Below are 15,634 nucleotides of genomic sequence, written 5' to 3'. Positions count from 1 at the left end.
ACGTAATCGAGGGTAGAGGACGTGCAAAAAACTTCAAACTCGCAGCGTATCATACAAGCTTTCATCAACCAAATGAAGATTTTAAAGTGAGAATCTATTTCATTCCAAGTATAAAAAATTCCACTATCAATCAAGAGGTAAGCATAATTATTAAAAAATATAAAGTGATCAGTCTATTTCTATAAAAATTGCTTTTCTATTTCTATAAAAATTGCTTTTTCTATATAACGTGGTTTTGACAACCACCTCATGCACCACCGCACGCTCGCCTTTTTCAACTGATCTCCATACAATAACTGAATGCAACGTCAGTATATATTTTACTATTTAAGTGCCTGGGTACGAGGCTGTGCGCACACGGTAACGTACGTTTTCTAGCGTTTTCAGATTATTTTTTATGTCAAAACGGTTTAGCAAATTTAAACGAATAGCCTTCGAGGATCGTTACGCTTCTAAATGAGTGTCAACTTGTTTTATGTTAAGAAACATTCAAAACATTTAAATTTATGCAATTCTTAAGTCAGAAGATCTTAAATTGTTTAAGCAGAACCAATGTACAAAGCGAACTTGACTCTTGAAGGCTGCTTTCCATCAGATTCGGCCTTTGAAAATATTCTAACGGAAGCGTGACGGACCTGAAATACAAAGCGCGCTTCGCCCTCGCAGGCGGAACGGAGGTAATGAGGTAATGACTCCCTTAATGCCTCAAACGAATCTTGAGGTGTCCCAAAATTGCCAATTGCCAAAAAAGATATATCCGTTACATTGAAGTAACTAATGCATGGGCAGACCTGTGATTTATTTCTATTACTGTTAAGATTTTGGCAGTAAGGGTAAAATGTAACAGATTCTCAAACAATTGTTTCGTCGCCTTTGATCATTCCGGAAGACTTCCATTGCATATGGAAGTAAAGAACTTGTCTTATTTAATGACAGGACGTAGAAAAATGTGAAAAAAAGCTCAAAGGAACTCTCTGTGATGGCGAAAAAACAAAGATATTTTATGAACACAGCGGTGATATCAAAATCAAGGCCCTTGAAGTCAGTGAAGGATGGAAGATACGAGGAGAAAGTACACAGGTATTGTAACAAGGTGCAATATCGTTTTGGACCAATCTGCAAATTTTTTTTATTTTTAATTACGGGATCAGAATCCATAAATATTGACTACTTCTAGTAAAAAGGTGCAAAAAAATGCAGGCATTCTGATTGGCTTAGCCAGAAAAATGTAAACAAATGGGGAAATTAGATTAATAGGAAATTCCTCCTGGTTAGGCACTATACATCGAAAATATAATGTTAAAATTACTTAGTTATATAGGCGCAGTTCACTATAGCAAAAAAATTGAATTTCTCGAGAATTTTATGAGGATGAGAAAACAGTTTTGAAATATTTATATCAGTTCAATTGAGCCGATCAGTACCTTGGTTTTGTCAGTTGGACGAATTTGTTACATAATCACCTGCATGCAGGGGAAAGATAACAGTATGTTCATATCAACATGCTTAGGCTTTTACAATTCAGATGCAAACGTGAACATCATCTTGCAAACCTTGTCAGGATTTTGTAATTCTACGCATTTTCAGATTGGAGGGTATGAAGAATTGTGTCACTGTCACGAAGCTGCATCTCCCAACCTGACTTTTGTCTTTGAACACGTGGATGGGAGACCGAAAAAAATTTTTTGCAAGTTCAGGGCTTCTCAAGATGCTTGTAAATTTGATAAACCTGTTGATATTACCCTGTCGGTGAATTTTAAGGCGGAGGTAATCATTCTCATTTGAAAAATAAAATAAAATTTTTGAGAAAAAAATCGCATAAATACTCAACAAAATATGTCTTGCATTGCACAATGCGTATTCAGAAGAAAAATTTAACCTTTTAACTGAGTTATTCAATAGTTTTCTCGTTGACAGCGATACAGAAATGCACAATTGTGAAACAGTGGATAGATCCTCGGGATGAAATTTCACAACACTAGTCCTGAGGTGTTGGTTAAAACCTGGTTGATTCCATTGTTTTGAGGGGATATCGTCTAGGCTTCCAAATCTTTGAAATTTTTCAATAATAATATCAGAAAAACTCAGCACAACTCAATAGCTTTTCCAAACAAGACTTTTCTTATTTTCAGATTAAAAGAGCACAGATGAACGCGTCTACCGAGGCTGGATTTTCCTCTGTGTCTTCCTCAGGCTACGCTGGATCCGGTGAAAACACGACCGTGGCATTCATTCCGACAAGACTTCGTAAGGACTTGAGAGAGTTGTTAGATGTAGAAATTGTCGGGATCGAAAATTATACGATGTTAGCAGATCGCTTGGGTTATGACCTGCAGTTCATACGATGGTTGGGGTCGCCGAAAATACAAAGTCCAACAGATACGCTTCTCATGAAATGGGAGAATGATCAGGGAAGCAGAAGTCCGAGAGATGCATTACGTCATCTTCAAGAAACACTTTCCAAAATGAATAGAGTGGACGCTGTGGAGAAAATACAGGAATGTTTCGATGAATTTCTTATCGGAAAGGAAACGACAGTGTAAAGTGAAGGGAAATGACCCCCTATTATTTTTATGTACATTTTAATTGTATGGCAAAACTGCTAAAAAAATAATAATGTTTACATTGAAAAAGACTGTGTAAATAGGAGCATTAGCTACATTCTAAAATTCTTTGAGGATTCTGTTATATAGCTTCCCCGAGCTTCAAATAAGCGTGAGATGATTTTCAGGTATTGAAATAAGTCTTTAAAACAAGCGCATTCTCAGATGACTTGCTTGAAGAAAGTCTCATAAAGGCAAATATATATAATATATTCTCTAAAAGAGGAGCAAGTTTGCATTTGTCGTGTATAAGCCATATTCTCAATATAACATATTGTCAATGTTCATATTCTCAATATAATAGAATATTGACATATTCTCAATGTTTAAGACGTATATTAATGTCTATGCGGGGCAATGCCTCGCGTTTTGAAGCGTTGCTTAGAAAATGAGACATATCTAAAATTATACAGCCCGTACCTCAACTGTGAAAAAAATCAGTTCCTGAAGAAATGAAATGATAGAATATTTCGTCGTGACTATGGTAATAAAACAACAAATCATTAATTTAGGGCTTGTCCTCCTAAGCATTGTATTTGGCAATATCCGGTGAACATCGCTTATTAAATCCCAACGGTTATACTGTTAAAAAGTAAACACAGAATTTCAAACCAAACACTCTCAACGTACACAAACGGAAAGGCTGAGCCCGATTACTTCTGTGAACGTCGTCGCATTGCGCGTTGCTTTCAAGTCGCCTATATCCAGTTATGCGAACATCAATGTTTAAAGACTTTAAAGTCGTATGGATTTTTGCACTTGTATCAATTTACAGGAATGTCAATAGTGAAGACAACTTAGCGGTAGATATTGGGAAAGAGAAAGGTACCAAATCCTTTGTTTTTGCGCGATCACAATGCGCTAGAGTATACCCTAAATTGCCACGAATTGCGAGTATATTTTTGAATGGTTTTTACAATTTTTATACGGCAATTTGAAATTAAAACGATATATTAAATTGGAGATAAATTTGATGAGTAAGCATATTATAAATGCAACTTGATTTTTTTCGATATTTGATGGTATCTGCGATTATTTTCGTGAGAATAATTATAGGCCCACTCTATCAAGGAGATATAGCAGGTTATGGCGACGAAATACGTGATATTTCGTGCCAAAAATCCGACAAAAGTCATGGGTATAATCTATTAGTCTCAAGGGGAAGTCCCTTTCGTATCGTGATGACTGAATCGATTAAGTCGCTTTTAAAATCCTGTTGCACTGTGTTCTCAGTTTTTCGCAAAATGTTGTGAATTTCGTATACTATTTCTGTTGTTTCAATACGTTTGGCTAGTAGCTATATCTGATATAAATTGATAAATTTATTTTCGAATGAATTTTCATCTCTGCATTTTCATCATCGCTAATGTTGAAATCAACGAATTTCTCAATTTTTATATATTCGACCATATGTGCATGCTACGTTTCTGTATTCCTTAAAATCAATGCATATGAAAATCACATTTGTGATATTTTCTTACTATTTCTTTTATTAAAGCGATTCTTCGTTACGTCCGCTCCGCCTGCGCGGGAGAAGCGCTCTTTGTTTTTCAGGCAGGTCAAGGTCGCATGGGCAGATTTTCAAAAGGCGCGGATGAAGCAGTTCGCCCGCGCGGGTAAAGGGAACTGTAAAGGAAAATCGCGTTAAAAGCTTTATAAAACTTTATTTGAGCAAACAGGCCCGACTGAAAGTAACAAAGCCAGCGGTGGTCAGCAAGATGAAATTAGATCTAATAAATGTATAGGTTATTTTATACAAAATAAACCGGGAATAGTGCGACTTTCCATATAAATAATAAATGTATAGGTTATGTTGTAGAAAATAATGCGGGAATAGTGCGACTTACCTCAGCATGCATGGGATGAAAAGTTGTATATTTTATCTTCAGTAAGCAAAAACTAAAAAAAATTATTTAACCACCCACCAACGAACCAGACCAAAATGAGATAAAATGAACGAAGTATAAGAGTATATGTGAATGCAGTCTCGTGTATATACCATTATATTAATATTTAGAAACGGCTGTTTCTGGTAATCTAGGTCTAGATCGAGTTTCCGCATTCGAAATATATTTCTGCTTCCTATCACAGAACGGCCTATACTTATATAAATAACGTTCCCCGCTTATTGCCAATTTGAATATTTTATTAACATCGCCTTCATCAAAAGTGAACAAAATTTTACTTGCACTCTTCAACAAGATTGAGCAATTAATTGTCGTGGCTTTTTTTAAGTCAGTTACTCGCAGCTCAATTTTGAAATTCATCTCTATTATAGCGAAAACCTTATTTATTTTTTAGCACCTGCACAAGACGCGGAACTTGTGGAAATATCGTACATCTCGAAACCAAGTGTATCTGCGATAGACGTTTCGTGTCGTACACACGTTGCAGCTCTCAATTTTAGGATCGTATGCCCGGATCTTGACGACGCACCTGAACTTGCAAAATCCGATGGTTCAGATGAAGCCAGCGAATGCGACTGGAATGGCGGCTATTGGCGAGGGAGTGGATGTTCGCACAGGCGCAGGATTCTTTCGAAACAAATTGAACATCTCACAAACTTCACCTGCTTTTGCTGGATAGAACAAGCATTAAAGAACGTAAGAAGCCAAGCATCAGTCAAAATTATAAATGAGGGTATGTAAGTTCCACGAAAAAGCTGTATTATACAGCTATTTCAATTTAGGTTGTGAGTGAAAGTAATCAATTTAAATATACAAGATAAACAATAATGGTCCCTCAGGTTTTGTTTTCTTTTTGTATTCAGTCATTTATTTTCGTTGTCGCAAGTGTGTCTATATATGTGAGCAGACCGATGCATGCGCAGAACGACCTTGACTTCCACTTTAAGCTAACTTTATAACAATTCTCTAGGGGTCGAAAAATCTACAAAAGCGATTTTTCGGAGTATTGACAAAGTAAAAAGCATCCGACTTGTTTGTTCCATAACCGGCTATCCTCCTCCTAAAATTACTTGGTTTAAGAACAAACATCCAGTAATGAATAGAAGCGCGGAAAGCGTCATCAACAATGTGACATATCAACAAAAGGGTCGTAGTTTGGTAATCAGTAGAACTGATGTGGATGGTTCTGGGATGTATCAAAGTCTAGCCAGGAATACCGCCGGGGTGGAGTGGGGAAGAATTTACAAAGTCGAATTTTATGGTAATCTTATACACTTAATGTATGCTCCCGAGGGAAATAGTGAGTTTTGTTTTCCCGGGAGTCTGAATGTTTCCCGAGACGAATTCGAGAGAAACATTGAGACTCGAGGGAAAACAAAACTCACTATTTCCCGAGGTAGTGTACATTAAGTATTTTGTTATATAGGAACAAAAACATACATGTTACACAACAATTTCATTTAAAAAAATACCCACTTTACTTTGTTATGACCATAAGCCGGCGACAATTTTTCACTTGTTTCCCTGGCGGGAAACATTGCATTTATTTAAAGTCATGTGACTACGAATGAACCAATCACACTTAAAATACACAGCACCTATATAACAATACCTTTTATACTGCATATTAGATTTTGACAAGTTCTATACTAAGAATAAGAGACTTTATCAAGTTTATTAAGGGGCAAGTTATATAAAAATAAATAACAGAATAAATAGTTAGCGACGAAATTGTACATTTTGGCGGTTAACATGCAACAAAGGAAAATATGGTTAGGAGTTTTATACAATCGGCCTTATTATATACAGTCTATTTTAGAAGCGAAAGTATTCTCAATGACAATGAATGAATCTAAGGATCATTTTACAGGTACATGATTATTTAGGACAAAACAGATAAAGAGAGCTTAAAGATTATTAATTAATACTCTTTTGCAAATAATCCAGGAATTCTGTTTCCAGCTTTACTAAAGTGATTTGGAACTGTCAGTCCAATACATTAATATAACACCCATGCGCATGCATGAAAGAGATAAGCCATACAGAGGCTTGGTTTGGCTTGGTTTCCATTTAGTCGTGAGTGTCGTGAACAAGTTGTTTTTGCGGATGAAAAATAGCTCGGATTTTAATTTGTCTTTATTTCTGTATGCAAATTTCTGTATTGATTGGTCAATGTTTACTGCACGCACATATTCATGACCTTGACATATTCATGACACCCACGGCTACAAAATGGAAACCTATTTGAGAGAATTTGATGATGAATAAGAATAAATAATCAAACTTTCCTTAATTTTATAGTCAACCACGACAAAGAAACGACTAAAATGACGAAATACCCAAACATAGTCATTACTTCACAAAGCACACCTATTGTACCAGGTAGCTATAAGTGCATCAAAATACTATTACGTACAGTAGCTTAGTGGCTAAAGAATACCTTCGAAAATGCGGTCGCCTTTCGAGTTTAAGGTTCGATCAAAATTTGCTAGAGAAGTTGAGTTGCATTTATCGTCAGAGTTTCCTGTTTTCTTTTAAATTGAAGTATTCTGATCCTTAATTTGTTCTCCTAATATTTGTATTATTGTATGGATACTAATATAACAAGTCGATCGTCGATACAGTCCTTCAGATCATGTGTATCTTTCTGACCAAAGTTATTTTATATTTAGAGTTTATTAGGAATGGAAATGGCTCTGCAGGGACATATAATGACAAAGGTATGTATGCATTGCTAGAGAACATTCACACGGCCAAGACAAACTCAGACAGCGCAATTAAGATCGTATAAGGAGCATGCTCGAATTTTTCAACGGGTTCTCATGCGTTTTAAGTGGACAAATTTCCCAATATTTTGTCTTTAATTCCCAAAAAGTAATGTTAGCATGCACATATTTGCAAAATAATTTATAATTGTCTCTTAGACATACATGAGAAAAAATTATTAAATTCCAATTTCCTTTGAAGGGAAACAGTATCTGCAAACCTTAATAGATAGATGATCTTATGGCTGATAAAATTAATTTTCTTGTTGTTCTGTCCAGAAGAAGCAGATGACAAAAGAACAATTAAAGAAAACAATATAAACACAAGTAGGTAACTCTTGTTTCACCAAGATCTCCACATATTTCGCCTGTAGATTTCCAAAGTTATGGTATAGTCCAGCATGCACATGTCTTAAGGCTTTTGGGGATTGTTGCATGAAACTCTTATCGTACTGTAGTTGACACCATTAATACATTGTCATCAGTATCATGTGTCGTGCTTGAACGATGCAAGCCCCAGAACAGAGACAGATCTGCAGTTTCGAGGCAAACGATAGAACCGAAAGGTATCGACAGGACATAGCACAATTTCCCCTTTCTCAAACGTAAATAATTATTTCTAATACTTCTCTTTTCTTCTCTGTAAATTACCCCAGTTTCTTGTAATATTTTATTTAAAAAATTTTGCAGCGAAGATTGTTTTCATAGCGATAGCAATCGTGTGCCTAATTATTATAATTGGTTTGGTCAATATCAAATGCATTCTCCACAGGAATACGCGTGCATCAATGGGTAAGCAGATCTTTGAATAATACTAATAGCCAGCTTGAATATTTATGTCAAGTAAGTTCCCTTTCGTCAAGGGTACACGGCAAAATTGACGAGATTGCCACATCAGTAGTGAACAATGATGTGCTGCACCCCATCAAACAACTATTGTTAACAATGTTGTTGAACCTTGTTTAATCATCAATGTTCATGCAATTTAATTGTTGACATGATTGCCAACAAGTTGCAACGGTATTGATGGCTCAACAGCCATGCATTGTTAACAATTCTGTTCACTGGGTGCAGCACAATATTGAACATTGTTAACTCCGGTTTTGAACAACATGGCATTTATACGCATGTAGCCTACTTCATGCAAAGCCGAATGCAATAGTTGTCAAGGCATTCTGCAATCTTTTGACAGCTCATCATACAAACTGACAGTTGTGGAATGGCCATTTTGAGACTTAAAGTGTACACAAGTTTATTTATTCGGACGATTCGATTTACCGTGTGCAAGCTTCAAATCTTTTGTGCAACATATATTTTTTTGTTATAACTATTTTTGCTCAGCAACTTTGAAGCATACGTTTTAAGAATTGGGGCTAATTCTTACCAATTTCCGCGGTGTAATCTAACACTGTTGCATCATCGCGATCGTATGACTTTTTGGCACATGGCTTTAGCTAATCAAATGAAAAATATTAAAAAACTAACTTTAGCCCCTTTTATTCTCTTGAATTCTTTTCTTTTATTATTTCTATTCTAATTTTTCGTAGACATGGATCCTCAACAGTCAAGATTAGATTTTTTAGTTTGCTGCAAAGTTAATAAAAAATCTTCCTGGGCATCGGTGAACAGTATTGCTAGTGACATACATGATGTTCCAAATGATCGTGATTCAATTAACCATAAGCTTGGCGCCTTGCATGATGTGTTTGAAGAACCGATAGCCTTTCTAGCAGGCAGTTTCAACATATATCATTCCAAAACCGAGGATGCTTCGACTTCCTATGACCCAGAAATAACCAGAATCTTCTCTACACCACATATTGGTATTTTTTCATCTCAATGTATGGATAGAACATCATCAAAACAGCGTGACATGTTGGAGTCTACTGGGTCTTCGGCCTTGTCTCAATCATCCCGTAATCAATTTACCTTTACCCCTATTTTCGATCCTTTTTGTTGTAGCGAGTTAAGTTTTGATGCGACAATTGATGAAAGGTTTCCACACGCGTCAACAACAATTTATGGACAGTCAAAAGAGCTTCACACCCCTAACTTATCTACCAGCTCCCACACATCATCTTTATTGAATAGACTGATCACGATTCCTCCAAACACAGATCAAAGGTAAACTTACATATCTTTTCTGTCTCAACATTATCATGTATTTTAACGGTAAATCAAGAGATATACTATATATATATTATATATCGGTTCAAAATTTATGTCAGAGCTATAGCTCTCGAATTAAGCCCAACTACAAATTTCAACAAGTTTCATAAAGAATAACGAAATATATAACCAGTTAAATACTGAGAATCATCATCATCAATCAAACATCAATAATGTTGCAACTTGTTGGCAATCATGCCAACAAATAAATTGCATGAACATTGATGATTAAACAAGGCTCAAACTCCTGATGCGACAACCTGATAATTTTTTAATTCTTATTCCGGTGCCGTGTCATACGATCAGTGCCCAAAATCGATTAAACCTCTATCCTTTTCTAATTAAACTTTAAGGTACATCGCAAATGCTCTGATTGACCATACTGGTGGAGAAGTGGTCTTGCCCCGCACCGGAATAAGACTGGTTATTCCAGAAGGTGCTCTAGATTTTGGAAGAACGGAAGTAATTAAAATCGCGTTGGCAAGTTCAGATTTCATTCCAAAACAATACAAAACCAGCATGCTCACTCCAGTTGTAATGTGCGGTCCACATGGATTGCGTTTTAAAAAGCACGTTCTCCTCATCTTGCCCCACTGTCTGGTGGTTGATGATCAATCGCAGAGGGAGTTTAAAGGTTTGAATTCTACTACATGTAATATCGCATGCTAACAGTAACAGCAACCTTTACTAGCGAATTAAGTGAGCGATGGTTATATACCGTTTTACACAATAGAGAATAAATTCCTTGAAAGTAAAAAATGCATTAAGTATTGTTTTTTCCATCGGCATACTGTCATCATTTTTATTATGGCGAATAGCTTTCTCGTTTCAGAACAAAAACTGAAACCTTTTTGAAGACTTCCAAATCCGCCCAAACCTTCGTTTTCTTCTATATTTAAGCCGTCCATTCCGAATCCTTTCGAATAACATACTCAATATAGCAACTATAACGAAGGTAGAATTACTGAACTCCAGGAAAACCCAATTAAAAATATTGTGGCTATACCCGGTAGAGCACGAGATCAATGGTACAGATCAGGGGCCGCGGTTGTTCGAAAGATGGATAACTTATCCAACGGATAAGTCCTATCCAACGGATAAATCTGCTATCCAGTGGATAGTTATCCATTGGATAAAAACGCGTTGCACGAAGCGTGGATAGTGAAGTGGATAGCTATCCAATAGATAAGTTAAAATTTACCGGAAGAAAACAGGATTATCCTGAAATTTCGTACCACAACGTCAGCTGTTGCTAAGCATTTACAACATTGAATTCATAATCATTACGAATTCTCGAGTATAGTTACTGAATGGAAAAGACTTGAACAAGTGATTTGCTCGAACTTTGCATTTCACATCATAGTGATTTTATCAATTAAACATATTGCAATTTCATTCCTTGATCTTGCAACGCTTTGCCTTTCGGTTCCATAGCAATTTTAGGAACACTATTTTAATGTTCGTGAATGAAATTACTTAGATATTAGCAAGTTTCCTTTGAATAGGTTGAATCTTTCTTTGCATATTCGCGTTTATAAACTGATTAGAAGCGTATAGTAAATTTGCCGCCTGTTATAAATGCGAGGATATCTAAAAAATCGCCGCTCGGAACGGAATGTGTAGGCAACGTGAAACGCTGCTCCGGCAAATTGCACTTCGAAAACATTTCTAATAGTGAATACAATCAGGACGTGTATTAGTTTGTTGAAACACAGTAACAGGAATATGGCATTGTTGTCCTATTTTATATAAATGTTTACGGTGTTAGCTTGTATCTTTGAATTTATCCACTGGATAGTGGATTTAAACCACCTCCGGACCTTGGATAAATTTATCCGGTAGATAGCGATTTTTATCCGCTGGATAAAGTTATCCAAGCTTCGTGCAACGCAAATCACACGCTGGATAAAACTTATCCGTTGGATAGCGACTTATCCGTTGGATAGCGACTTATCCACCTTTCGAAGAACCGGCCCCAGAATTGTTACTAGTTGCATTATGATTAAGCCACTATTTCGTTCAGTTCTTTGCAGTGACACAGCGCCAGAGGATGCCCCCGACTGGAAAGAGGTTTTCGACGCAAGTGAAGAAGAACAAGAAGATGTGTTTTGCAACATGGGAAAGCAGCACTTCAGTCTATTTGTTCAACACTTCTCGTGGTACACAATCGAGGGTAGAGGACGTGCAAAGAACTTCAAACTTGCAGCGTATCATACGAGCTTTCATCAACCAAATGAAGATTTCAAAGTGAGAGTCTATTTCATTCCAATTATAAAAAATTCCACAGTCAGAGAAGAGGTAAGCAATATTCTAAAATCTAAACTATGGGCTCTGTATATTTCTTTAAAAAAATTATGCGATCAGCGTTTATAAACTTTTTGTGGTTTGGCGATAACCACTTTATTCATTTCGCAAAATACATGCATACCAATCAACGAGTTTGTTTATAGTAACCCAGTCGGAATTCATAGAAATTGACTACTTCCGGTAATAAGTTACCTTGTTTACCGTTTTACATGAAGTATGAAAAATTTAGGAAAATTTAGGCGGAGTGGCTTGGTCTGAAAAATGTACACAAATAGGTGGATCAGTTTAAAACGAAATTCCTTAATGTTCAGTTAGGGTAACCATTGACATATGAAGAATAAAAAAAATTATTGATTCATTGCTTTAATCATGCCAGGAGATCTCCATTGTACATTACCGCAAACACCTTTTTTATTCAACGACAGGAAGTGGAGAAAGACGAGAAAAAGCTCAAAGGAACTCTCTGTGACAGCGCGAAAACAAAAATCTTCTACGAAAACAGCGGTGATATCAAAGTCAAAGCGTTTGAAATCAGTGAAGGATGGAAGATACGGGGTGAAAATACTCAGGTATGTACATTGGAGAGATACTGTTAAAATTGCGAATTCAATAAGCGATATACAGGCGCCTTCGGCTAAAATAGGAAAGATGGCGGGTAGATCGAACTTGGAAACATGTCTGTATGTTTTCGCGAATATAAACCGTGTCAACAAAGGCGTTATTCTCTGCAAGCGAAAAGATTGCGACATTTAAATATCGACATGCTCTCTAGCAATTCATTCATTAAAACTCATTTTTCAAAATTTAGCTTTACCTTGCGGGAAAAGATCGAAAGTTCGACCAGGGGTAGCAAATTCTTGCTTTTGTGACAAATATAACATTTTAGTCTTTGATATAACGCTATTTTTTACTATCATAAAAAACGTTGATGTTTTTGCAACTAAAACCATTACCAAATTACATTTTCATCACAATTCGGCTGCAAACGTAAAAGTCTTCTCGTTAAATTTGTCATGCAGTTTTGCATTTCTACATTTTTTTAAGATTGGAGGCTATGAAGAATTATGTCATTGTCACGACGTTGCTTCTCCTAACCTGACTTTTGTTTTTGAACACCTGGACACGAGACCGAAAAAAATCTTTTGCAAGTTTAGAGCTTCTCAAGATGCTTGCAAATTTGATAAACCTGTTGATCTTACTTTGTCGGTGCACTTTGAAGCGGAGGTAATCATTCTCATTTGAAAAAATAAATCGTTATAGGTGATCATGTCAAAAGGATGAGGAGTATTCAAACAAATTAATATATCCAACCCCGTGCTGCTGGTTAAAATCTGGTTGATTTCAATGTCTAGTGGGGGAGATGGTCGGGACTAGTATAGAATACTAAAAAATTCAGCACAACTCGATAGCTTTTTCAAGCAAAAAGTTTCTTATTTTTTAGATAAATAGAGCAAAGATGAACGCACATGCCGAAGCTGGATTTTCCACTCTTTCTTCCTCAGGCTACGCTGGATCCGGGGAAAACGCGACCGTGGCATTCATACCCACAAGACTTTATAAGGACTTGAGAGAGTTGTTAGATGTAGAAATTGTCGGGACAGAAAATTATAAGTTGTTAGCAGATCGTCTGGGCTATCGAACGCCGTTCATACGATGGTTGGGGTCACCGAATGTACATAGTCCAACAGATATGCTTCTCAGACAATGGGAAAGTGATCAGGGAAGCAGAAGTCCGAGAGATGCATTACGTCATCTCCAGGAAGTACTCTCAGAAATGAAAAGAGTGGACGCCGTAGAGAAAATACAGGAATATTTTGATGAACTTCTTATCGGAAAGGAAACGACTGTGTGAAGTTCACAAGAGCTGTGGAAACGACGGTTGGGTGCCAAGAAAAGACTAACTTCAATTAATAATAGGTCACTCGACTTTTTATTTTGTCGTTGACAAATTTGACATACATAACAATAAGTGTAAAGCTCCAAAGCGTTGACATACATTGAATACAATAAGTATAAAGCCCGACGAGAAAAGTTCTTGGATACGTTTTCTTGACGCAACTCCTTCATCATACAAAAATTGAGCAAGCTTACAACTTTGCCATTATTTTTGAAGAATTAATTGGTGTGTTTAATTGTTTTACATTTCATCCTATAATACTTCTGATTATAAAATGTCCTCATAAACATGAACAAACCTTTACTATAAGACGTTACTATTACAATTAGATTTATGATATACAATTGAAACAGTGTTTTCCTAATCTAGCTTTCTATTGTCTATTACTAAAGTACTTGGAAAGAAACTCGATTAGAATTTAGAAACTTGAACGTACACGTGATTCCAGATCATAATAATTACATTTGTTATATAGGTGCCGTGTATTTTAAATGTGATTGGTTCATTCATAGTCACATGACTTTAAATATAAATAATTCCCGCCAAGGAGACAAGTGAAAAATTGTTGCCCGCATATTGTCATAACAAAGTGCTTTTTTAAATGAAATTGTTGTGTAACATGTATGTTTTTGCTTCTATATAACAAAACACTTAATGTACTCTACCTCGGGAAATAGTGAGTTTTGTTTTCCATCGAGTCTCAATGTTTCCCCGAGACGAACATTCAGACTCTTGGGAAAATAGTCACTATTTCCCCCGGGAGCATACATTAAGTGTATAATAGTGTGATGTGCGTTCAATGTTCGGGTTATATATGGCGCGTGGTTCATGTAACAACGAATTCGGGAACAGCGAAATATTCAGGTAAAAAAGGAATAATTAATTTCCTTTCAAAAATTACTTTAAAAAACATTTCTCCTTTGGAAAAAACGTTTTAACTTGGAAAATTTGTCAGTAAAGCTGAAAAGAGCAACCAAAATTTACTATAAACGTGCAAAGTTTTAAAGTAAAATGTAGTAAAATCTAACATTTTAGATCAAAAAAGAGCACTTTCACTTTTAAAGAAGCGCACATTTTCTCCCTCCACAAAACTTTGGGGTGCATTTGACTCTCCGGTTCCGCCGGCTCTGTGATCGTAAGGAAGCCCAACGAATGAAAATTGCTCTGAGATTTCTTCGTTTAATATCCAGAAGTTTTTCTTGGATCTGAGGCTCTCGGCGCTGAATTTCTCGGCAACTTTCCAAGCTGTCGCATTGCTTGACGTAACTGGTGGAGACGTGGGTCGCCCCGGGTTTATCATCCATGCCAATTCGGCAAAAAATGTCTGCAAGTTTAACCAAAGCGTCCACATACTGCGGAATGAAATCGTGCTCTTTAGCATACTCAGCAGAAATCATGTGGATGTGTATTAATCGGATATCTTTACTCGAACTCTGGATATTGGAATGAAAATCAGCAATGGCGTTGAAATATCTGAACTGTTGAACTAGAACATCCCTCTTGCCATCTTGAGGCGCTATAATACGTAAAAGCCTCAAAAGTTTGTCGCAATGAAGATCGCCAGCTTTAATATGTTCTTCGTGGTCGTCACCGTCCTCGTACTTTATCAACTTCTTTAGGCACACCAAGATTTGTCTATGGCAAACCAACTTGCTGTATACGTCGTCATTTGTCTTCTTTAACATTCCTCTTTCGAAGAATTGCCTTTTGTCATCGATCAACGCTTGGTAGAGTTTGATGGCAGTCTTCAAATCATTGCAGTGGTGTTGTTTTTCCTTCTGGACGAATTCGCCATCCTTATTCACGAAGTCGTCGTTGACCAGAAGATACAGAAGACCATTCGTTTGCGCCAAATACTCATGTAAAACTGCATCTCCAGGATTCATTCGTTCGCTTATCTTCCGTGCTAAGCAATAAGCTAGCTTTAAAAGGCTGACGTAAAAAGGAGGTGGGTGAATAAGACTGCGGGTGGTGGTCGAATTCTTG

General features: G+C 36.5%; 1 protein-coding gene across 2 annotated transcripts; it reads left to right on the top strand.

Annotated features, from left to right (window-relative positions):
* The first annotated feature begins 3,166 nt into the window (after positions 1-3,166).
* Positions 3,167-14,120, top strand: LOC114537872 (UNC5C-like protein). 2 transcript variants are annotated; one of them, XM_028558982.1, is made up of 14 exons: positions 3,167-3,428; positions 4,905-5,243; positions 5,481-5,771; positions 6,330-6,380; positions 6,812-6,892; positions 7,183-7,230; positions 7,555-7,602; positions 7,966-8,067; positions 8,823-9,399; positions 9,798-10,078; positions 11,468-11,742; positions 12,177-12,320; positions 12,796-12,975; positions 13,193-14,120. In XM_028558982.1, exons 1-14 carry the CDS (start codon positions 3,314-3,316, stop codon positions 13,601-13,603), a joined length of 2,943 nt encoding a protein of 980 aa, XP_028414783.1. In that variant the 5' UTR covers positions 3,167-3,313; the 3' UTR covers positions 13,604-14,120. The 2 variants fall into 2 exon arrangements, with proteins under 2 accessions (XP_028414783.1, XP_028414784.1); XM_028558983.1 differs by lacking the exon at positions 3,167-3,428 and having other exon boundaries at positions 5,129-5,206.
* Positions 14,121-15,634: the final 1,514 nt, after the last annotated feature.

This window comes from Dendronephthya gigantea, unplaced genomic scaffold, assembly GCF_004324835.1.
Source record: "Dendronephthya gigantea isolate DGI-Jeju-01 unplaced genomic scaffold, DenGig_1.0 000166F, whole genome shotgun sequence".
Lineage (NCBI taxonomy): Eukaryota > Metazoa > Cnidaria > Anthozoa > Malacalcyonacea > Nephtheidae > Dendronephthya > Dendronephthya gigantea.
The sequence above is the reverse complement of the archived record's forward strand: the minus strand, read 5'-3'. Positions and strand labels throughout refer to the sequence as shown.

Excerpts from the sequence above, each read along its gene's own strand:
- LOC114537872 (XM_028558982.1), top strand. The coding sequence starts at position 3,314 with ATGCGAACATCAATGTTTAAAGACTTTAAAGTCGTATGGATTTTTGCA. Across the intron at positions 5,244-5,480 it reads AGTCAAAATTATAAATGAGG|GGGTCGAAAAATCTACAAAA; the intron begins GTATGTAAGTTC and ends ACAATTCTCTAG. Across the intron at positions 5,772-6,329 it reads TTACAAAGTCGAATTTTATG|AAGCGAAAGTATTCTCAATG; the intron begins GTAATCTTATAC and ends AGTCTATTTTAG.